The sequence below is a fragment of the Alternaria arborescens genome (genome assembly GCF_004154835.1).
Source record: "Alternaria arborescens strain FERA 675 chromosome Unknown contig_10, whole genome shotgun sequence".
Lineage (NCBI taxonomy): Eukaryota > Fungi > Ascomycota > Dothideomycetes > Pleosporales > Pleosporaceae > Alternaria > Alternaria arborescens.
The window spans coordinates 714,602-737,121 of NW_021167865.1; the positions used below are offsets into that span (position 1 = coordinate 714,602).

General features: G+C 49.3%; 8 protein-coding genes and 1 pseudogene across 8 annotated transcripts; 3 read left to right on the plus strand and 6 right to left on the minus strand.

The window, feature by feature from the left end:
- Positions 1-262: 262 nt before the first annotated feature.
- On the plus strand, positions 263-2,546 carry AA0111_g5318 (Vacuolar protein sorting-associated protein; the record flags this gene model as incomplete). The annotated part of the gene is made up of 4 exons (XM_028651416.1): positions 263-340; positions 394-589; positions 793-1,004; positions 1,053-2,546. 4 exons carry the CDS (start codon positions 263-265, stop codon positions 2,544-2,546), a joined length of 1,980 nt encoding a protein of 659 aa, XP_028507269.1.
- A 230-nt stretch (positions 2,547-2,776) lies between these two features.
- Positions 2,777-3,408, minus strand: AA0111_g5319 (annotated as a pseudogene; the record flags this gene model as incomplete).
- Positions 3,409-7,403: 3,995 nt separating this feature from the next.
- On the plus strand, positions 7,404-8,190 carry AA0111_g5320 (hypothetical protein; the record flags this gene model as incomplete). Its single annotated transcript, XM_028651418.1, has 4 exons — positions 7,404-7,529; positions 7,577-7,649; positions 7,727-7,874; positions 7,926-8,190. 4 exons carry the CDS (start codon positions 7,404-7,406, stop codon positions 8,188-8,190), a joined length of 612 nt encoding a protein of 203 aa, XP_028507112.1.
- Positions 8,191-8,728: 538 nt separating this feature from the next.
- On the minus strand, positions 8,729-11,668 carry AA0111_g5321 (hypothetical protein; the record flags this gene model as incomplete). The annotated part of the gene is made up of 4 exons (XM_028651419.1): positions 8,729-10,360; positions 10,409-10,910; positions 10,963-11,103; positions 11,160-11,668. 4 exons carry the CDS (start codon positions 11,666-11,668, stop codon positions 8,729-8,731), a joined length of 2,784 nt encoding a protein of 927 aa, XP_028507356.1.
- A 754-nt stretch (positions 11,669-12,422) lies between these two features.
- Positions 12,423-14,141, minus strand: AA0111_g5322 (hypothetical protein; the record flags this gene model as incomplete). Its single annotated transcript, XM_028651420.1, has 1 exon — positions 12,423-14,141. One exon carries the CDS (start codon positions 14,139-14,141, stop codon positions 12,423-12,425), a length of 1,719 nt encoding a protein of 572 aa, XP_028507113.1.
- A 1,349-nt stretch (positions 14,142-15,490) lies between these two features.
- Positions 15,491-16,777, minus strand: AA0111_g5323 (hypothetical protein; the record flags this gene model as incomplete). Its single annotated transcript, XM_028651421.1, has 3 exons — positions 15,491-15,815; positions 15,881-16,385; positions 16,465-16,777. The coding sequence occupies 3 exons, from the start codon at positions 16,775-16,777 to the stop codon at positions 15,491-15,493; spliced, it is 1,143 nt and encodes a 380-aa protein (XP_028507114.1).
- Positions 16,778-18,000: 1,223 nt separating this feature from the next.
- Positions 18,001-18,770, plus strand: AA0111_g5324 (hypothetical protein; the record flags this gene model as incomplete). The annotated part of the gene is made up of 2 exons (XM_028651422.1): positions 18,001-18,304; positions 18,358-18,770. 2 exons carry the CDS (start codon positions 18,001-18,003, stop codon positions 18,768-18,770), a joined length of 717 nt encoding a protein of 238 aa, XP_028507108.1.
- Positions 18,771-19,354: 584 nt separating this feature from the next.
- Positions 19,355-20,040, minus strand: AA0111_g5325 (hypothetical protein; the record flags this gene model as incomplete). Its single annotated transcript, XM_028651423.1, has 2 exons — positions 19,355-19,756; positions 19,810-20,040. 2 exons carry the CDS (start codon positions 20,038-20,040, stop codon positions 19,355-19,357), a joined length of 633 nt encoding a protein of 210 aa, XP_028507109.1.
- A 1,270-nt stretch (positions 20,041-21,310) lies between these two features.
- Positions 21,311-21,940, minus strand: AA0111_g5326 (hypothetical protein; the record flags this gene model as incomplete). The annotated part of the gene is made up of 1 exon (XM_028651424.1): positions 21,311-21,940. One exon carries the CDS (start codon positions 21,938-21,940, stop codon positions 21,311-21,313), a length of 630 nt encoding a protein of 209 aa, XP_028507110.1.
- Positions 21,941-22,520: the final 580 nt, after the last annotated feature.

Here is a 22,520-nt window from a genome sequence, read left to right on the forward strand (position 1 = left end):
CAGATTCTAGGTGTGCTCAACAAGTAGGCATCGTATCACGAACTTCCCACGCAAAAGTGCAACTCGTCGCGCGAGCAGTAGGTAGTTACCCACTTAAGCGCCAAGCCATGAACGTGCACGTGCCTTGAGTCCAAAGCTTAAGACCCGAAAATCCAACCACCTCTTTCCCACTCTATCGACCTTCACATCACAAGGGCGAGCTGCATAGTCATGCGCGTTAGGATCGTTCGCAAAAGCTGTAACTCATGATACAGCGGCGAAGATGGCGCCCATCACACCTCTCAATGCGGCGGACATAACTGAAAAAGCGCGCCGGGAGCTGCTTCTTCTGCTCGAGGGTGTAAGGTAATATCAACGTCGCAGATCTCTGCACCATCTAACGTGTGCGGACAGATAAGAGGCAAGAAGAATCTCGTGCTTGAGAAAGCTCTTGCAGGCCCACTGAACTTGCTTGTCAAGTTCTCCACGTTGCAGGAATACGGCGTCGACAAGCCCTTCTTCCTCGAGAACGACAATGTCGACTCGTCTCAGCGCAACATCGTCTTCCTCGTCAGAGGCGAGAAAGCGAAAACTGTGATGGCTGTTGCTGGTAAGTGAAGCTCCCTCGGCTTCCTTACTTGTTTCTCTCCATCTGCCTTATGGCAAGCTTTTGGCTCAAAAAGTAGGCTAGACAGACAGTACCCACTCTGCCTAGCCAGTCTTGATGCCTAAATCGAACATAGCGCTTTTATTGGATTGCCTATTCTTCCCATATAGGAACAGTCTATTGTACGGTGCTAACATACTAGATAGACCAAATCAAACGTATACGGCGAGACAGCCAAATTGAGCATGAATTTTCCATCTTCTGGGTGCCTCGTCGTACTATGACTTCCGATCAACTGCTCGAAGAAGCGGGTGTTCTGGGTGAAGCTAGTGTGAGCGAATGGCCGTTGTTCTTCGTGCCACTTGCAGATGATGTGCTGTCGCTTGAACTTGAAGATGCTGTGTCAGATCTCTATCTTGTACGTGTGTTCTGGACCTGCTGCAGACATGATACTAACTGTGTGTAGAAGAAAGATCCGACCGCAATCTACTTGTCAGCCAAAGCACTCATGCTTCAGCAGCAGAAGTATGGTCTGTTTCCACGCATCATCGGAAAGGGTGACAATGGCAAGCGCCTCGCTGACCTCCTCATCCGCATGCGTACCGAAGTCATGGCAGGCGAGACATCTGCTAGCGGAGGACCATCGTTCATGGGCTTAGCACCTAGTTCTAACATAGGCAGCCTCATCATCGTCGATCGAGAAGTCGACTTTCCCACGGTACTACTCACTCAGTTGACCTACGAAGGGCTCATCGACGAGGTCTTCAATATTACCGCAAACCAAACAGAAGTCGACTCTTCCATAGCCGGCGGCGCACAGCCTCAACAAGGACAGACTGGATCGGCGTCGACCAGTATGAAGCGCAAGATCATGATTGATTCGAAAGACACTCTGTATGCCGAATTGGGTGACGCCAACTTCGCCATTGTCGGCAACCTGCTCAACCAAGCAGCCCGTCGCCTCCAAAGCAGCACAGGACGCGATCAGCTTGCTACAAAGACGACTTCCGAGCTCCGTGACTTCGTCGCCAAGTTACCAGGCTACCAGGCTGAACAAGCAAGCTTGAAGTTACACACCAGCTTGGCTGAGGAGATTATCAAGTTTACGCGCACTGACATCTTCACGCGAAGCCTAGAAGTGCAGCAGAACATTATGTCTGGCGCCGACCCTACAACCCAGCATGACACGATAACCGAGCTCATCAACCGTGATGTACCGCTCCCCGCCATCCTCCGTTTGCTATGCTTAGAATCCACCACCAATGCCGGAATCCGCCCGAAAGATCTTGAAACCTTCAAACGCGCCATTATCCAGGCTTATGGCCCGCAACATATCCTTACCCTAGCGTCACTCGAGAAAATGGGCTTGCTAGGATCCCGAGGCGGCGTAAGTCTGGGCGGCGTAGGCGCACCCGCCAAACCAGGCAGCGTAACAAACTACACGCCCTTGCGAAAGAGCCTAAAGCTCTGGGACGATGATGTCAACGAAGCAAGTCCAAACGACATCAGCTATACTTTCTCCGGCTACGCACCCCTCAGCGTGCGCATAATCCAATCCATCATCCAAAAACACACCCTCGCCAACGCCATCAAACCGCCCTCCGACCCCCGAGCAAGCGCTCAAGCCAACCCTCTAGCCCAGGGCCTCCGCATTTTTGACGACGCGAGTAAGTACGTTCGTGGTGCAACATTCGACGAAACGCAGAAGGGCGAAGAGAAGGCGGTCAAGGCACGACAGCTGTTGAATGGAAGTGCTGGCGAGAAGAACAAGACTATTGTTGTGTTCTTCCTGGGCGGTGTGACGAGAGCTGAGATTGCGGCCTTGAGGTTTGTGGGGGAGAAGTTGAAGGAGAGTGGTGGTGAGGGGAGGGGCTCGAAGATTGTGGTTTGCGCGACGAACGTAATCAAGGGTGAGGGGTTGGTGGGGAGTGCGATCGAGAAGAAGAAGTTTGGGGGTTGATTTCTAGAATTCTAGGAGAGTTTTTGGTGGGTAGCGATTCAACATTATAATGGATGTCTATTGATGAGATTTTGGTCCCAGGCATCGTATCCCGATGCTGACATTGCCCGCGAGCATGTTGCGACTCGTTCTTCTAGTGTAGTGCCGTTTCCTTACTGACTGAACCCAGGCTACTCCTATAAAAAAAAGACTATCGATCTCTGGTATCCAAGTCAATATCCGATTTTGAGTCAATAGCCTAGGGAAAGGAATTGTTGTCTCTGCTCTAAGACATAATCAGAAAGAAGGTATACTAGTGTATGAGCTATTCAACTTACAGTTTGATAGACATGGAGTCTTTCCAATCCACTGAGCCTTGTCAATCTCTTGAAGCAACCAATTCGCCATGGAAGCTCGCGATAGCTTCAAACTTATATGCGGAGCACCTAATGGTCCAGCGTAGACTTCGCTAGGGGCTGCGTCCGTCAGGAAAGGGACGCGGAATAACGTCCATTTGATGTCGCTCAAAGATAGTGAAGTGACGTAGTTTCCTATTCCTACAAAGTCTTTGTAGGCGTCACGGAAAAACAATGCTATGGACCCAATAGACATTTGCCATAACAGTGATCGCTTGTCCTCAGACGAGGCCCATGATGGCGTCCCAAGGATCATGGCGCGCTTGTAATTGCTGCTGGCGAGAAGTGGAAGGAGGCGTTTGTAGCCTTCTGTTAGAGGCTGAGGAACAGGTTAGGTGGGATATGTTCGTTCGATAGTAATGTCCATGGTTAGAGAGACTTACCGTGCCTTTGTGGCCAGAAATTGGGCCGATAAAAGAGACAAAAATGTCGGCGCCACATTTGGCTGCAGCCTCAAGGGCAACCATGTCATTGAACCCTCCTTCTATGATTCCTGCGTTCGTGTTCTGGGCAATGGCTTGCGGCACCTTCGATGGGTTGCGCACGAACAGCGTTAACCTATGTTCTGCATCTAGAGCAGCATTGCAGAAAGCCAGTCCAGATGGTCCTGCCAACTGTCAGATTTGTTTTTATCGTGCGTCAAGAGTGATGACAAACCTGTAGCTCCGGCTACTAAAATATGATGTTTCGACATTGATGAGGTAAAACAATTGCAATGACAAGTCTAACTACTTCGACCCAGAATACAGATTTGTAGGAGACTTATACAAGAGAGAACCTACCAGCGCTGGCGCACTATATCATTCAACAGAGCCATTGGTAACATCCGGGATTTGTCCGCATTATGAGATTGGAAACAGAGGCGCTATGAATCATGAGAAGGAGGCTTACTAGTCTGACAACAATCTAATGTTGCTTAATAAGAAGAACTGTCCCTTTTTGATGGCTGTGCTGCGGATACAAATCATGTCCGCAGTACAGCCATAGCGTGCGGATACAAATTGTATCCGCACGCTATACCGAATATAGTCAAGCCTGCCTTCCAGTGCGGAGGTGAAGACAAACAGATCAGGACTTAGCTTCTCGTAAACGCCGAGGACTGATTCGTACCACCGGTCCCGAACGGAGCATGCGTTCTGGATGATTCATCTTTGGTCGCGCAAGGTCGCATTATCAAATCACATAGTGTTCTGTGTAGCACATCGTGTCGGCATCTGACAAGACTCCGCAAACATCATCGCCAATCCTCGCTCCGCGGTTCCCTATCATCCTGTACATACCTGATAAAACGTCATAACGATACGCGTACATCAACAGGTCTGCAGATATGTTCAAAGGCAAACGAACCATCAATGTAAGTACGCTCGCTTGTTCCGCTGGAAGGTATACCATACAATACGCTAACGCGTTTTAGGCATGCCTGGAATGTCAGCAGAGAAAGAGACGCTGTGATGGAGCACAGCCATATTGTGGCCATTGCGTAAAGCACAAGCGGAATTGTGTATACACAACGCGACGGCGACGGGGTCGTGGAAAGGCGTAAGTCGTCTTTTTGGCAAAAGTAGAGGGATAAACTAATTCATACCTTCCAGCAAGAAGGACGTATCGCCTGTTGTGCTGCAGGAAAAACAAGTTCATCCATCTCTGCAACAAGATGATACGCCGAACAAACCGACTCGCGAAGCAAGAGCCTATGATCGAGTACAAAGTGGCAAGAAAGCTGTGGTCTCTGAAAGAGGTAAGCATATCAGTACTACATCATTGTACGGGTGTACATATCTGAAAGGATCTCACATAGACGATATAACTGCCAGACTCGATGAGGTCGCTGATTTGACCTGGAGTCCTTGGACTGATAGCGAGACAACACGAACCTTGCCTGCCGCTGCTAGAAGGTTCACGGTCCTCGCCGCTGATGTTAGCAGAACGATGGAACATCTGCAGTCACAAGTGAGTCGAGGCTACTATGAGAGTAGAATGTATGCACAGCTTCCTCCAAAACATCTCGCAATAGATGTGCTGCGTTCGGTAATCGAAGCGATCCAGGTCCATGGCATCTTCCTTGCTAGAGAAGATATTATGGACCGAGTTGATGAACAATATATTGCAGGTGCAGGTGATTACCGCAGTAACCCATGCCGATGGGCGACTGTGTGCTCACTCCTTGGGGTATCGGCACTTCAGAGGATAGACAATGGGTCTCTTACAGCACTCTCATCAACGGCATGGGGGTTTTTCAAGAATGCATTTGCAATCTATGCCGAAATCGCAGTTCGAGAACCTTCAATAGCGTGTTGTGAAGCGCTACTTGCCATGGCTTTGTTCATGCTGCGTTCAGCTGACACCCGCGTCGCTGGACAGATAACAGCTACTGCAGCCCGCGTGGCTCATATACTCGGTATGCACACGACGGAATACTACGCCGGTCTCAACAGTGTTGAAGCATACAGAAGCAAACGAATCTTTTGGGTAATATACATCATCAATGCGGAAATGACGCATAGATGTGACTTGCCCTCGCCTCTTGGTGCAGTGGAAACACCTGTGGAATTTTCCAGAGACGAACAATACCATTCCACGAACCCTGAAAGGCTAGATCAGATCGCCCTCATGCGAGAGCGAGCAACGCTTGCTATCAAACAGCTGCGAATACACGAACTACTACATAAAGTGGGTTCCAGGCAGTTTTCCAAGCAGGAAAGCTTTGGTCTGCTGAGACTTCTACAAGAAATCGACAACGATCTCGAATCTTGGAAAGATACATTGCCCACAGATAGCCAAGTCTGTGACGGAATGTATGGGGCGCCGCTCCTCGAAGTCCCAGTCGCTCTCCTACACTTTATCTATTTTAGTTGTAAGAGCAGGGTCAGCACCACGATCGCTCTTCTGGTTGACCTGAAAACATGCAACTCCGTCTTACGAGAAGACCAACTATCCTCACCGGAGAATTCCCTGTTCAACAGCAGAATGCCTTGGATGGAGTGCGCCATGGCAGCTCGTAGAACACTTGACGTGCTGTTTCGCTTGCGACCGCAGCAGCCATTCACACATCTCTGGTATGTTTGCCATGATTCATCACTAGTGACCTGCTTGAGCGCCTGAAGCTGAAACTACATCAAGGCAGATACTGTGCTATCCCCTCTCCGCTGTCTTGGTCTTGCTATCCGAGACTCTAGTACGTCCAGCATCAATTTACGCTGAGGCTGATGCGCAGTTGATCCACAACTTTGTCCAATTCCTGGAGCAGTTCCAGAAGGCCGGTTGCGATGTGCAAAGACTTCTCGAAGGATGTAGGAGATTGTGCAACTTAGCGAGTTCTGCGGTTATCGCTGCCCAGAGCGGCGAGCAAGTCATGATGTTTGGACAATCACTCGAGGTAAGCCAGAAGGCCATCAACTCCCGAGGTTGGCAATCAGCTAACGTCAAGGGTAATCTAGTCAATAAAGCTCAGACTTACTCAAGTTGTCGACTGGTTGCCGATCGCGCAAGGACTGTTGAGCAATATGCCATCCTTGCGTGATAAGGCGCGTGAGGTATTTCATGATATCCTCAAGCCAAATGGATTAGATGAGTCGTATGGTGAATTGGTGCCAGATTTTCTGAAATCTCACAACCATGGGTTCATGTTTATGAATTGAGAAATATCAGATTAGTTGTGAAGATCGCAATCGCCTTCAACGCTTCAGTCGCTAAGTAGGAAGAATGAAGTGTATCACAAATCGCTTTTCGTGTCTTCGCTTCTGAGCATATTCCCGTATTACGACAATAAAGATAGTGAACCAGTTAATCGCATCTAAGCCATCGCGAACTGTTTGCCAATTTCGGGTAGTGATACTTATACAATCGTGCCGGCAAGATCCGCACATCCTAGTCCATTGACGAGCTACGACTGCAAGATCAGTTTTGTTAGTAATTCAAGGAGCTAAAGCATACAGAACATTTCGTTCATGTGGATACGATGCAAGTAGAATCATGTCCAATTATTTACGGAAATTCATTTTCCACCGAAGCCAATGTTGACTCAGGCTGGCTACCCTCGCACTAAGGCTCTGTACGGCGTCTATAATCCATAGTATAGTAGTCTTTGCTGGTTCACAATGGATGCTTTTCCGGTGCGGATATATTTTGTATCCGCAAATGCCCCATTCAAAGAAAGAGCGACCACCGTCTTTCTCACTGCGGATGCAAATTGTACGGATTAGTTAGCAACTTTGTAAATACATGCGGATATTCCATGACTGGACCGAGGCCCACCATCTGGTTTCTCTGGTCTGAATCACCAAACGAGCTTCCGCAGCTAATGAATCATCTCCACGTCCGCAGTGCAGTATGGAAATCGTATCTGTGTATTGATGACGTATGAACAAGTCACACTACACATATATAAGAGTCGCGCCTCCCTCTGAGGATATCACACTTCAGAAAGAGCCCTACTCAACAGATATTGCTTTGGATTTTCACCATGCCGTTCACCCTTACTGGCATCTCGCACTCAGTCTGCACACTTCGCCCGCTTCTTGTCCTTGCTGAGAAGGGAGTGAGTGACTTTACACTGCATGCTTCAAACATTGCCGCTGGAGAACACAAGGTAAGTGAACACGATGTTCGACTTCACACAAACTGATGGGATAAAAGACCGAGTCGCATCTCAAAAAACATCCCTTCGGCAAGATTCCGATCCTCGAGGACAACAACTTCGTTCTCTTTGGTCAGTACCCAGCACTCTCTTTTCCACATGATCTCATCTGTTACGTGAAGAATCTCGCGCGATATCGCGGTTCCTAGCTAGCGAGTACGCCGAGCAGGGCACCGCTCTTCTACCCTCCTTCGACAACAAGAAAGCCTGGGCCCACTTTGAGCAATGGGCGTCTGTGGAACAAAACAACTTCGACCCATTCGTCCAGGAGATATTTTACCAGAAAATGGTGCGACCGTAAGTTATCTATGCACAGATTCTATGACAGGATTAACGTATTTCATTTAGTATGTTCGGTCAGCCCACTGAAGAGTCCGTTCTCGAGAAAGCGAAGAATGCTCTTTCCGAGAACCTTGACGTGTTCAACGATATCCTTGCAAAGCAAGACTACATGGGTGGCGATGCATTCTCTTTGATTGATATATTTTATATGCCACTCGTCGGAAAGCTCTTCGAGGTTCAAGAGGGTGATATGTTTGGAACCCGCCACAATGTACAAGCTTGGTGGGAACGCGTCTCCGCACGGGATTCTTGGAAGAAACTGGTTGCTTGAGTCATCACATCATTGTGGGATTTCAATCCGTGACGCGCACACTAGAGCAATTCAACAACTGTCAAGCATAGCATAATGGATGTCTTTTTGTAGTATCTTGGTCCTAGGCGTCGTATCCCGACGCTAACATTGCCCATGAGCATATTGCGACTCGTTCTTCGAGGTGGCCTATACTTTTACAACCTGAAACCTGTACCTTCACATAAGATCTGAGGCTTGTCATTTGCACTGTCAGTCCGGATGCAGACTTGGAGAATGCAAGCATGAACTCTCTCTCAACAAGAATATTCCCTTCCATCTGTGAATGATGAGCGGGGACGACTACATATGATGGACTTGATCGTTCCAGATCCTACGATCAAACTTCATCTAGCAGAAACTAATATTGGACATCGCAAGCGCATATGCTGATCGTGACTTGCAGAAAATGGAGGATGTCACAGTCTAGCATACACACTGGAATGATAAATCAAGAACACACTTAGCATACCCAAGTTTTGATAATTGAAGTTTGTTGGAAACGTCAGGCTACAACTGTTCAATCACCATATAACTCGGAACTGGGAGGATTCTGGAGTCCTTCTTTTGGTATGAAGTCTTCGTCGCGGAAGCAAAATGTAGGACCTGACGCAGCTGGATCAGAATAATGCTTGTAGTCGCAATTCTTGCAAGCGCGCTGAATGTAGCGTTGAATGTTTTCGTGCCCTTCTTTGTAGAATTCGGATTCAACAGTACTGCGCCCGTGTTCGGATCCGACCATACCCGTCCCACACTTGTGTCTGAGTAATACTCTGCGGTACCACGCCAGATGTTTGTGGACTTTGTACATATGAACTTTGTACATATCAGGCATGTTCAGAGGAGGTTTCATTGTAAGATACAAACCCCATTGGGGATCTGACACGATCCATAGTAGTATCTTACTGTCGATACGCGACTCATCATTCGTATAAAAGGCGGACTTCGAATCCAGCCATGTGCTGTTCCAAAGGATGACTACCATTTGCAGAAGATATCGGATAACCAACCTATGGCTGATCTTTTGAGATGCTGCATTATTGACGTAGACGCAAATTCCGGATCGCATGGCGTCTGTGTTGATGAAAACGCAATCTTGGTCAGGGTTGAGGGCGCAATGAGGCTCAACGGTAAGCGAATGGACGACTTTTGTGTACCGAGAGCATGGCGCATAGACCTTGTAAAGCTCTCCTTTCCGATCCTCACAAGCGGTCTTGAAGAATAAATCCAGTCTTCTAGCGTGATTCGTCATCTCGCGGTCGCTGTAGAAGCCAAGGACGACACGGTCTACCGATTTGTCGTAGTCAGATGCGGTGACACAAAGTACGCTACTTTTGCCGCTGGCGTAACGCTTGTAGTAGTTCTTGTTGCTCGAATGCCAGGCTTCTCTCAGTTTGATTGCAAGTTCTTCAGCTGGAGCAACCAGCTCAATTTCCTCTAGCATATATCCAAAAGGATATAATGTCTCGCGGGCAGCTGCTTCAGTAAGAGCAAGATACGTCAATTCACGTATAGGCGCGCCATTAAGATCTTTGCGGTACTGCACATAGAGAGAGATCAAGATCTTTTGCTGCCGAAGCTTTTGCACATCCTTGATCTCTTGAGTCCCAGTCCAAGCCTCTTCGATGATTTTGATGTCTTGGACACTTGACAAGAGAAACCAACAGCGATCCGAGCTAATGGTTTCCAATCTTTTGTAGTCCGTGTGTATAAGATGTTTCATAGCAGCAGTGTCATCTTCGGTGATAAAAAGCCCTCGAACTCGTGACTGATATTTAGCGCCTCCCCAGACCCTGATATCCACATGTTTTCCTGTAGTCGCTAAGAGTGGCTCGAAAGAAGAGTCGATCGTGGAGTTTATTGCATCAAATTCCGATTCCGCAGGCGTCTCGAGTGTTCCAGCTCCGGCAATGGTAGGGACAGGCCTGCCACCATATCGAGAGTTTGCATAATCGCGTATCGAAAGGATATCAGATTGATCGACAATTGTGTAAGACGAATGTTCACCCCTGTCTACGACGGACATGAGTTGTCTCATGATACTGGGCCGGAAGATGTCACGCGCCCAATCAACGATGTAGTCCATGATTAGAATCAGTTGAAGTGCTTCGTCGTAGCTAGTGATATCTCCTTGCCAAAGGCGAACAATATCCTGCTACTCTGTTAACCAACGCACCAGAAAAACCGCATATCCACTCACATAACAGATCAGATTGCCTGGGCTAGACTTTGTGACGTAACACCCATACACTCTCCACGTCTCACCAACATACGCAAAAAACCAAGACAACGGACCTCCTGGTGTCGGCATCTTGTTGAACTCATCTTCTTGGAGCTTGAGCTGTAGGTATAAATGATTTCTTATAGGTGCTGCCGTCTGTACCTCAATGTCCAGGAAATTGCCTCTGCCTTTGAGGCTTTTAGCCTCCATCGCCAAGAAAGGATATATTGAAGCTTCTCCACCACTATCTGGATTGCAGCTGATAGTCAATTTGCCTCGTAGGTCATCGTTAAGCTCTGAGACTTCATTCAAGTGGCGAGTATGTGGTTGCTTCAAAATCTTCTTAATGGCATCTGTAGTTCTCAGTCCATAGATTCGATCAGGCCGCATCTCTATTTTACTGTGGTTTTCGGGATCGTCCTGTATGATGCTTCGCTCGCCGATACGTGTAGTGAATATGTCGGTCAGCCCTGTACTCAAACTAAAAATGTGATTAGTTGTGATTCGTTGCTTTGGTAGAGTCTTCGACTCACGTGTTATGCTGCTTTGACAATGGCTCACATTCGCATATTGTACGACGCTGTTGACGCTCTACCAGGTTCTTCGTTCGACTATTGCCTTCTTCCGGGTTGACCTCGACGAAGGATTGCCACAGACGTTTGCGGCACTCCTGACTAGCGGTTGTCAGCATAGGAAACTTGGATCAGATCGACCTCGGATCGTATCATACCATGCGACTTCGATTTCAAAGCGTTTAAATACGAGGCTCTCAAGCCCCCCAGCCATTCGCCATCCATCCTCGTTCTGATAGTCACTTTTCGCTTGGATTGCTTTCTCGCTCACCCGTCTAGCCCGCAACTTGTTCTCAAGCTCCCATGGTTTGTTGGCAGTATCAGGTCGAGGTTGTACTGCATACGAATCGTAACTGATCTCGCCCAATTGCTTAATGTGCTTGAACTTTGTCTGATGTTCCTCAGGAACATTTCCCGGACGCTGGGGGGAGAACTTCTGTGAGTGGAATGTAATGCGGAACTCTTTGAGGACCTTGGTGTTGTTGAGAGCTTTTTGGCAGTCTGTTTGTTTCTCTGGAACACTGACTATTGACTCTGTTCCATTCTTTTTCTTCGGTACCGGTGGCGACTGAGAATCTGACGTTCCATCTCTTTTCCTCTTATCTCCTGTCCTAGCAACAGATTCGGAATCTGTTGAATTGGCTTCGGCTGTTGTGTTCGGAGCCATGACTACTGGAGCGGAAAAGGCAATGGAAACTGGTGACTTCGGTGTGAAATTCTTAGGTTGCAAAGGCTATAGGTTACGTTCTGCATTTTTGCCACCAGTGCGTGAGTTGCGACGATATATTCGACAATTCGCGCCATAGAGGGTGTGACGGCCATGTGTGCATCGCTACCCTGCTTGTTGAGGCCAGAAACCCCAAACGAGACCTCGGGATCCTTCAGGCTGCAGCATATGTTGAAACAGCAACTTGAAACATCTAGCTACATACCGCCCCAGGATCTCTCGAATCCTACAATCATTACGGTCTTCCTACTCGAGCGCGAACGTTACGAATGTCGGAGTCCTGAGCTTGCATGAAGGGTATTTGTGCATTAGTGTATCAAGCACTCTACTCCTAAAACACATCTTACATCTCCGCTGCAGGCTGCAGGGATATACTGCATCAACCAGCTGGTCTTTTTGGGATTGCGCACCGACAGGAACGTTTGACCTGCCTGCCAAAACACGTCTGGATGTGGTTGCTGGGAGCGAGTTTTGCGATCACGATGAGGTTTGTGCTGGGTGTCCGGGACGGGAGGTGGAAGCATTGACCAGGATGATGGTGGGGGAACTATGTTAGGTTGCCCTCAGTAATCATACAGATGTGATGACCATCACTTTTATTCATGAACCGTCACTTTTTACACCGGAGAAATGATCGTGCGAGTGCCCGAGGCACGAAAACCTGACAAAGAATTGCAAATCTACCAGTCCGCCCTTAATGTATCGCCCTACCAAGCTCGTCATGGTTGGCATCCCAATCAGCCACCTCGGCATTAGGTACACGCAGCAGCCGATGCGTGTTGGCACCATTGTCGTCCACATTGACCACCTGCGACCTGATGGTATAGTTTCCCCAACGCGGAAGGACGTTCATCCAGACGTAGTAATAAGCACCGCAGATACCGATCACCGCGATACCCACAATCATGTAAGTGGCATAGAAAAAGCTAACAGTGCCAGCATAGATGCCACCCACCGGGGGAATCCACGGCATGACGAGCAGATAGATCTGTGAGAGTAAATATAGGATGACGATGACCCACCAAGCCCTGAAGTCTGATCGAGGAGTACCAGACCGGTCGCGACGCCGACGGAGGAAAATGAGGCCGGCGCCTAAAGCCACGTGAAATATGGCATCTGGATATGACTTCAACGAGACGACAAACTGAAATGCGTCGCCTGCTGGAGGTGCCACAATCATAATGATGGTGAAAACCCATTTCAGGAGATAAGGTCCGAGTGGTGTACCGAAAGGCTTCGTCGATACCCAGAACTCCGTCCACGGAAGCACACCTTGGCGAGCAATCTCGCGAATCTGTCGTGACTGACCGACTAAGACGGCGAGCAGGTTGCCAAAAGAACTGAGCAAGACACAGAAGTTGAGAGCTGACTCGGCAGCCGATCCAAAAGCGGTACGAAAGAATACAGCTGCTGCCAGCTCGCTCGAATCGATAAATACATCCTTGGGAACAGTGGCGAAATAGGCGATGTTGCAGAGAAAGTAGAGTGTAAAGACGATCAGTAGCGACGCGGTAGCGTTCTTCTTGAGGGTAGGCAGAGGACTCTTGATCTCGTTGGCCATGCTGAAGGCATTTTGCCACCCGGAGAAGGCGAAGCTGATATTCACCATGGCTTGTGAGAGATTGTATCCGCTGGAAGTCGTTCCGCTCATGCCGTTGCCGTTCCTGAAGTTGATGCCGGGGTTTTCCACGCGAGGCGCATGGCCGCCGAGGATGACAAAGCCTGAGATCGAGATGAACACAAGTAGTAGTATCTTCAAAGCTCCGATTCCATTTATCGCCCATAAGGAATACCTGTTGTGTGCGACCACGCAGATAACGGCGAACGTGTACGCGACGATAGCTACACCCTTGAGCTCCCATGGGTCCGGCGCGCGCCCAGCGATCCGCCATAGATAATTGGACAATACGATAGCGTTGCTGCTACTGAAAGACAGGAGGACGGATTGAACCGCAAATGTTATTGGAAAGAAGTGCTTAGGTCTTGGAAAGCTCTGTTCGAGCCACACGACCTCAGAACCGCTTCGGTTGGGGAAGAAGCTGATGAACTCCAGATATACACCGAGGCCAGCAGCGGCTAGAATAAACCCGATAACCCAGTAGATCAGAGCCAAACCCACGGAGCCTGTCAGCCGAAGAATCGTAGCTGGCGTGGAGAAGATGCCAGTGCCGACCATATGGTTGACGTTGAGGAAGATGACTGTAAGCCAGTTGACGTGGTAGCCCAGTGGGGAATGCTTCTCTACAGGCGCTCCTACAGCTTCCTGATAGCCAGAGGCGCCATTTCCAGCCGTCTGATGGACGTAGGCCAAGTTGCCGTCATGGATAACGGAGAGTTCGCTATCCGAGTTGTCGCTTTCGGATGCCACCTGGCTTGTGGTGGTCTGCGGTCCGATCTTGGAGAGAAAGCCCATAGTGTGGATCGTCTGGCGATTCGGTCTGGAGGACGATACGGCTCGGGTGATACAAGGTGGCCAACTATCTTCGATCCCAATGGTGTATCCTGTAGTATGAACAAGAATGCGAGGGACGTTACATATATCGCATCGCGGATTGTCTGAAATGACGTGCTGTGGGAACAAGATTGATACAGCATAGTAGGAATCTCAAGGACGACAACAGTGGAGGGTAAAATCCTCCTCAGCCCTGTCATTTTGTCCATGCGCACGTCGTGACCAGCCTATGTAATGGCACAATCGCCATCGCAATGCCAATTACGGGAGTGACAAGCAGTATCCATGCCATGAACAGTCTCTCACCTTCCAGAAGTGGAACATGCCTAGAAGCACGTCATGTAAGCGCTCATGATGGAGTGGTGGGCGATGCAGCCAAGGCTCGTAGACTATCAAAGCCCGCAACTCTTTCTGCTCTGACAACCTGCATTGTACTCCCTTGCTCTCCGAGAATCGCACATCAAGCCTTGTTCACGTCTTATCGGCGCGCACTGGCGCAATGGTCTTGAGATGAAGCGTTGGTGGGGTGTTTCGCGATATATCGATGCGCTTGCATCATTGACGCTAACTAGCTGTTCTGGCACGCCAGAGCTCCACATAATATCCGTAATAGGAGCGCATGTTGGTATCACGTGGCTTGCTCTGGCAAGTAGGATGACTAACTTGCTGTAGACTTAGATGATTCGTGAAGCCAAACTCTAGCTTTTACCAAACCTGGTAGAGGGAGATCAATTGTAATCACGTTACCTACCTCGAGCCCGTGGAAAAGATGGAGTGTAGTTCCGTCATTCTCAACCCACAAATAGATCGTCTCATGAGATTATGCTGGAAGAGCCTACTTCTAAACTACACTTTGTGTTTGAATTTATGCTTTTTTATCTAGAAGGTCTGATCACATGGAATTGCGAGTATCGTATTTCGACAGCTGATACTTAATTAAGTACTTGCGATGACTGCTGTGATATCACCCTTTGATGGTCATGCATGATACCCGTGAATCAGCGTAACCTGGTGGCGTCAAGACCAACGTTCCCGCTATAGATCAGTCCGAACACGGGCTAGAAGACCAGTCGCTCACTTTGCGCTTGGGGTGCTTTCGCTGCGAGTGTGCGGTTCGAGCGGGAAAGCCTGCAGCTCGGGTGTCACACCTTCATATACACGGTCCCATCTCGAAGCAAGCGGAACCGGAGTCTCCCATGCATTCTCAGGGTCACGCAGCCACAGTCGTAGTAGATGTCTCCTACCATCCCCAATATAGTCAGTTGTCTAATCTTGTTTGTACTCGGTAGTTTTCTGATATTCTGGAGAACTCACTTCTTGTCGCCCTCATCAGTGAAGCCGTCACGCGCATGGAATACGGCAACGTTGTTGACGTACTGTATATCGCCCTTTTCGAAGTTGGTCGATACACTGAAACGCTCGCCTAAGAAATGCAAGGCATCGAGTGCCTCTGCCTGGGCTTCGGTAATCGGTGGCAGATGGTTGCCGCGCGGAAGCTGCCCAAAACCAACATAATAGCGCCGAGCATACTGAAGAAGGATCCGTTCTGGCGTCTTGTCATCTACGCTGGCAGGCTGGTAATAGAGCAGAGGCCGCTTCTCGAATCTTTCTTTGTCATCTACGGTCTTGGTGAAGCTGGCGAGAACGTATTAGTGACTTCTGAACTTTACTGTGCTTATTCTAGACTTGGAGTAACATACATCTCTGCTTCCCAGTCTTGGCTCAACGTATGGATAAGGTCGGGTCTTGTTGCAGCCAGATGATTGTAAACACGCCACGTACTGGCAAGACGGCTAGCGCCTCCTTCTGCCGCCGTTGAGAGTGCGAAGAGAGAGACGATATCGCCCGAGTCAGTATGGAAGACCTGCTTGTCCGACGTGTACGCTGGAGTACCAATCTTGAGCTGACTCTTGTTCTCGCCCTCCCCAACTCCAGATCTGACATCCTTGATATGTCCTATAACGACATCCGCACGCTTGTCGTCTAGATAAGCGTCCTGACGGCCCCGGATAGAAGCAATATGCGAGGATATACCAGTGTAGATAATGATATTCTCCTCGCGTGTATATTTATCGACATCCAGACCACGAAGAACAAAGAAGCCGTGGCCAAAATGTAGCTCGTGGGAGAGACGGCGCAGCTCTGCATGCAGATTAGGAAGAGGAAACGTCTCTTGCGCTATGTAGCCAAAGCCGAGCTTGAGGGCTATTCGGTCCAGTCGTCAGCCAGTTGTAACAAAAGCATACTCCCCAAAAAGGAGGGATCAGCGAGGCAGGGAGCTTACATTTGAAGTGAGTAACTGCATTGTCTATTTCCGCTAGTTGGTCGGCCGAGAAGACGTAGGTCCAATCGTATTCTTGGGCAAGAGACTCTCCTTCCCAAACTAGGTCGCCCTTTAGCTCCTTGGGGAATCCATCCGGAAGGGTTTTTGGGAGGTTATCTATCTGAGTGCGACGGGCTACACGGACTTGGTACTTTTCCCAGTCGGGGTGATAGGATATGTCTGGCTGGCCTTGTGGTGGCTGGGCTGCAGGTGTAGCGCTGAAGACAGGGCCGAGCGCTGGAGGCGTCACAGTGGCAGTAGCTGCGGTAGCCATAGTTGCTTTTGAATGGTATCAAGTAATGGAGATATTGATTCAGTAAACACGCGCCAACGTCGAAGTAGACAAGCTAGTCCGTGAGCGTCCGTTTCAGTGTGCTTCTGTTGCGCGAAGGCGTGGTTTCGAGGGATAGTTCAGCCCATTCAATAGGCAGCGGCTGTATTTCTGCATTATATATGGACTTCTATTTTGTGAGAACGTGCGAAATCGGATGTTAGTCTGAGCTATCTGCTCCCCGCGCCTCGACGTGATGCGCATCATCGATCCTGGTGGTGACGTGATTTCTTCAACCGAGGAGAAGCTATAGCAGTCTTTAGTTGTAGCAGTACTCACGCATTGCACCATCAATCATGCTGAGCGCGTGCGCAAATAGTTAATGCAGCAAGATGAAAAGCCTCGGATGTGCAAGAGTAAAAGGATGCGCTTGCCGTTTCCTTGTGGTGTGGAAGCAGGGCGAGTTAGTCCTCTATGGCTTTGTGGGCGGGGTAGATGACAAAAACGATAGGGGGGCCTTCAAATCATTCCCACTCTTGAGAAAACGAGGTATTGTGATAGTTCTAGTTGACGAAGCTTCACGACCTTGGAAGCTTGAGTTCAGTGCGACCATGCTCGCGCATACATTGAGAGAGATTCAGGTTATCGTTTTGTCGTTGATAACGTGTAGACCTGGCGTGGTGGCTGTGTGATCCCCCGTGTACTTAGCTTCCCCGCTTTACCGACGGGGGCGGCCGCCATGGTACTTTCCCTCATCTCTCAAGACAGATGATGCGACTTTGAGCAATTGCTGCATCATGCTTTGCACCAAAAGAGATGGGTTGAGGTGAATAGCGACTGTTGATGCGGTAGAAGAAGGTTGATGACAGTCAACAGCTACGCGCGCGATGGAAAGTGGGAGCCAAAAACCCGCGTGTCCTCAGCCCGCCGCAAGCCACCACATTACCACACGTCGACCAGCCACATCAGTTCGACGTGACACAACTCAGCCTCAACTTAGCAGTGCTGTCGGCTGTAGAGGGAAATTCATGCGCACAGATGTCGAGAAGCTTCTCACAAACTGATGAGGCGCAGTGTACGAGATATTATGTACATGTACACGCGCAAAGTATCAGTAGAATGATTCTTCGTGTTGTTTATATGACTGTTGACTTTTCTGTAGGCACCACGCCTGACAACGCACTTTTTCGTCTGGCTGATTCTTTCTACTCTATTTTCCTGATAACATGACACAGCAACACACCCCACCACTCCCCCCCTTCATCATTTTCGCCCTCCTGCTAGCTCGCGCATCTGCCGACCACAGTAGTTGCTACACAGGAGATGGAGCCGAAGACACTAGCCCACAGCCTTGTCCCGGATCGAACATGTGCTGTTACCTCAATCGAACCGATGGCTATGCGGACGACGTCTGCATCCAAGGCGCCTGTTATAGCAACTACTGGACAGGGCAGTACTTCGTCATCGGATGTACGAGTCAAAACTGGGACGAGGAGGGTAGCGGATGCAGTCCGTTGTGGGACGTTTGCGGTACGTCTTATTTTCCGAAGGGTTTGCCGCGAGTCACTGACGGTGAATGCTAGGTCGTCAGTCAGGATACACCCATGTCACACGCTGTAATGACGGCAGTTTCTGTTGCGGCGATTCTAATGCTGCGTGTTGTAACAGCTATTCTGGGATATATCTGAACGAGGATGGGACGGAGATCTTACAATCGTCAGAGTCAGGGCCGCTTCCGGACACGACGACGTCATCAACAGATGTACCATACAGCAGTCCAATCCCAACATCGTTGCAAACACGAGTTCTCACATCTACCGGCACATCAACAACAAATTTGCCCTCGCAAACAGCGACGGCGACGAACGCACCGTCAGCAGATAAGCCAGAAGAGGGACTGTCGACTGAGGCAAAAATTGGAATCGGTGTCGGTGTACCTGCTGTAGTCCTTGCGGCTCTTACGCTGTGGAGGCAATGCAGAACGAAGGGACCTTGATCTCGACCGCTGACTCCACCGTTGTTGCGTAAAGCAGAGGCGCCGCTGGGGGGGTTACAAATGGACTAAAGGCTATCCAGATAGCGAAGACGACTTGATGCGCAGTATCTCTAGCACTTGCTCCTGGCACCACGGATCGCCAATTCGATTCCTAGATACGGGCCGGTCAATCGCTATAGCATCATGACTGTATATGGTCTGATGTAGGAGACGGACTGCCAACTAATGTTCGTACATATTCAGACAGGTAACGATCACCTCGAAGCGAATGCCTGTGGCTTCAGAATTCGCTCAGCTTGGTGAAGATACTTGTTTCATGAAGTAGACTCCGTATCGAGAGAAGAATGGTATGGTGGGAAGAATGGAGATGTCAGTTGCTCGAATAGCGCTGAGTAGTAGACAGTCAGCTATCAGCATCCTCACGACTAAAGGCGTAAAGACGCTTTCATGGTATCGGATTGGTCTCTTATCGGTCGTTCTCTGAGTCATGATCATGCACCAATCACTACATATAATTGAACCTTAAAGTAAGTTCTTTTACGCTGATCATTCTCCCAGTTATTCAATATCTGTTCAAACCTGAATCACAGGTTTCCTCTCACCCAAGGATGCTTAAGCAACTCCTTCGCAGTCAACCGATCTTCAGGCCTCCATTGCAACATGCACCTCACAAATCGCAAGAACTCCTCTTTCTTCTCTCCATGTAGATTCTCTTCTGACGTCTCTAACGTCAAGCCTTGCGGCATTTTTATCTCGGCTATCCAATTCCCTGATAGAACTTCGGTTAGCTTTACACTGTACCTTGGGAGCGCATTCTCACCTTCACCATCGAAGAATTCTTTACTCCGCGCTCCTCTTTCTGGCATATCTATCGGCGGTGGACCGAGTATCGCGACTAATTCCGCCAGATGAGCTCTGGTCAGGTATTGCTTTTCGGTTGGATCGATGCCGTAGAAGAGGTGTTTATCCTCATATAGGTCCCATATCTGTGCACCTCGGTCAACGTCTGACTTTGCCCTAGGCTTGAGATGGTACATACCATCGCCCCAACGTTCCAGATATCAGCTGGATAACCCCATTCAGTCTTCAACATAACCTCTGGACATCGGTAGACATCTGATTGCGCGTCATGGATCTGAGGCTTGTCACCACGGACTGCAGAGCCGAAATCTCCCAGGACAACACAACCATACTCTTTCGGTAATCCAAACTGGCGTGTCGCGTAAATTGGCTTGCCGTCTACGACTTTTCGAGGTGAGGGAGACGTCATTTCTGCGTTAACAAAGGCTTCCAAGATGTCCTGATCCTCGATCTCTATGAAGATGTCATCGGCTTTAATGTCTAAATTCTTGTCAACAGAATTACAGAAAGGCCCGTGTTAGGCCGCACCTGTATGTATGATCTTGGCTTCTGTGTGAAGGTAATCAAGTGCGAGAAACACTTGCGACAACCCAGCTCTTAGCAGCTCGTCCGTGAAGCGATGCGCGGGGTTTCTATTCAAGAGATTCTTGAAACTATCTCATATTGGTTTCTGGACAAGACATCTATGATCGCCACCTTGTCGGGGAATAGTAAACAAATCGAGGGCTGTCCGGACGTGATTGCATCCTGGATGCGAAGCGTTGCCTTTGCTTAAGATACTGTACATGTTGTACTCATCCTCATCCATTCCCTCTCTTGTGGACACTTTTAAGCTCGTGTAGGCATGGTGACTGGTTTGCTGTTAGTATACATAGCGTAATTGCCGAACGTGAACTTGCTATAGATCACAGGCCAGCCAAACAGTTGACATAACACCAAAATCAAGTTTACCTACTACTTGGTACTTCGACGCGAAAACGTCTCCTATATTGACAGGACAGTAGACACCCCTGTGGAACTCCTCAAGCTGCTCTTCTTCAAACGTTACCGCGTCGCTGACGACTTCGAAACCAGATGTCGGAAATTTGAGTTGGGGCCATGGTTGCCTTCGGAAGAGCGACCTCGCGAGTTTAAACATGGGTAAACCTGCAAAGAACGTGTCCTCATCGCTCTTGAAAGGTTCGAGGGAAATATTCCAGGTAGCAGGTGATGGTGGTTGATCTTAAGATTGGGCATGGCGGACAGACGAGGGAAGGTAAAAGATGGGCTTAGTAGAGTGCCTGCCCAACGAGCCGGTTCACGACCCCACCATCAGAACACATGCATCCTCACAACTTCTACGCGACATGACTACACCAATATAGACCCCATTGAGGCTGCAAGTAAAGCCATTGAGTCGCGTGAAGGCGGCACAGCTTTCTTGAACCGCGAAGTTGCGAAACAATTCAGTGTAAGTCGGGCAACTCTACCTAGGTAGCCCCTTACACTGGTTACAGATCAGTAGGTTCAGCAAGAAGGAACGCAATGTAAAGATAAATATTGTCATTATCAGTTCTAGCAAATGATAAACAAAAGGCTATGCAGACGCTCAAATGCCATGATATATACACATTAGAAAACAAGTCCCGTCTTCGAGACCATCATTATGTACACTCCAAAAATCTCTGTAGGCTCAGCATCTAAGCAGGAGCAGAAGAGTAGAGGCACTTCTTGGGCTCGTCTTCCTTGAGCGCCTTCATGGTGAAGGGAGTGCATCCCTCAGAACCAGCAGGCTTGTCGACACCAGAGAGCCAGATATTCCAGCCTCCGCCAACAGCGCCGGGGCAAGCCTGGAAGCCGACGTCGCCGGTAAGACCACCAGCAGCGAAGACGAGGTCACCGTCGTCGTTGATCTTGAAGGGGCCGCGCTCTTGGTTCTTGCCGATGGGCTGAACACCAGTGGAGTAGCGGACATTGCCCTGGCCCATACCGCTGCGGTCGACGTATAGCTGGAGAGGGGGGTTGAAGGTGTAGATGTAGACGCTGCCGTCCTCCTGGTCGAGCGAGAATGAGGCGTAGTTGATGCCGCTGGTGGTGTTGTCGCGGTCGCCATTGATGATGCAAGTCTTGTTGTTCTCGTCGGGCGAGTTAATGACGAGGCCGCCATCCTTGGCCTGGACGTTGCCGTACTGGATGGGAGTGGCGGAGCGCAGAGACATCAGACGGAAAACGTCGCCGGCTTCAGGGCGAGGGAAGGGAGAAGAGGCCTGGGGAAGGGCGGAGGAGATGGCGGCCATGGAGGCAGCAGCGACGGCGGCGGTGAACTTCATGTTGATGATTTGAAGGTGGTGTTGTTGGAGTGTGGAAGTAGTAGTTGTAGTGATGAAGTATTAGTGTAGAGTTGAGGAGTTGATGTTAGGATGGAAGCCTAGAGAGAGAGCAGCATTCCATCTCTCATATACCCAAATCTTTTCTCGTATTTGCTCACCTTGTCCTACATCATTTCATGATCAAAGCTTGTCCTCAGTGAGGCTGGACAGTGCCCACACTCGGCGCCAACGACCAAAGTGCAACGCTATGACTTCATCCAGTCGGAACACGAGGCTAAATATCGTATCCCCAGTTTTGTGACCCCGAAACGGCCAGCACCGGCTGTGGCGCGCCCCCCACCCATGACCTTCTGGAAGGGTTTGGGTGGAAATGACGTTGATTGCCACGGTATTTACCCGAAGCTCATGTCAAGTGGCCGAAAGGGGTAACGCGCGATCCACTTTCGAGCTATGATTGGTGACGGCCTGGACCGGCGCATTGCTCAAAATAGATACAGTAATGTCCTCTCCAGAAAACTATCATGCCGAGGATATGCCTAAACATTCGCATTAGGACACAGACACGTTCAGTTAAACACGA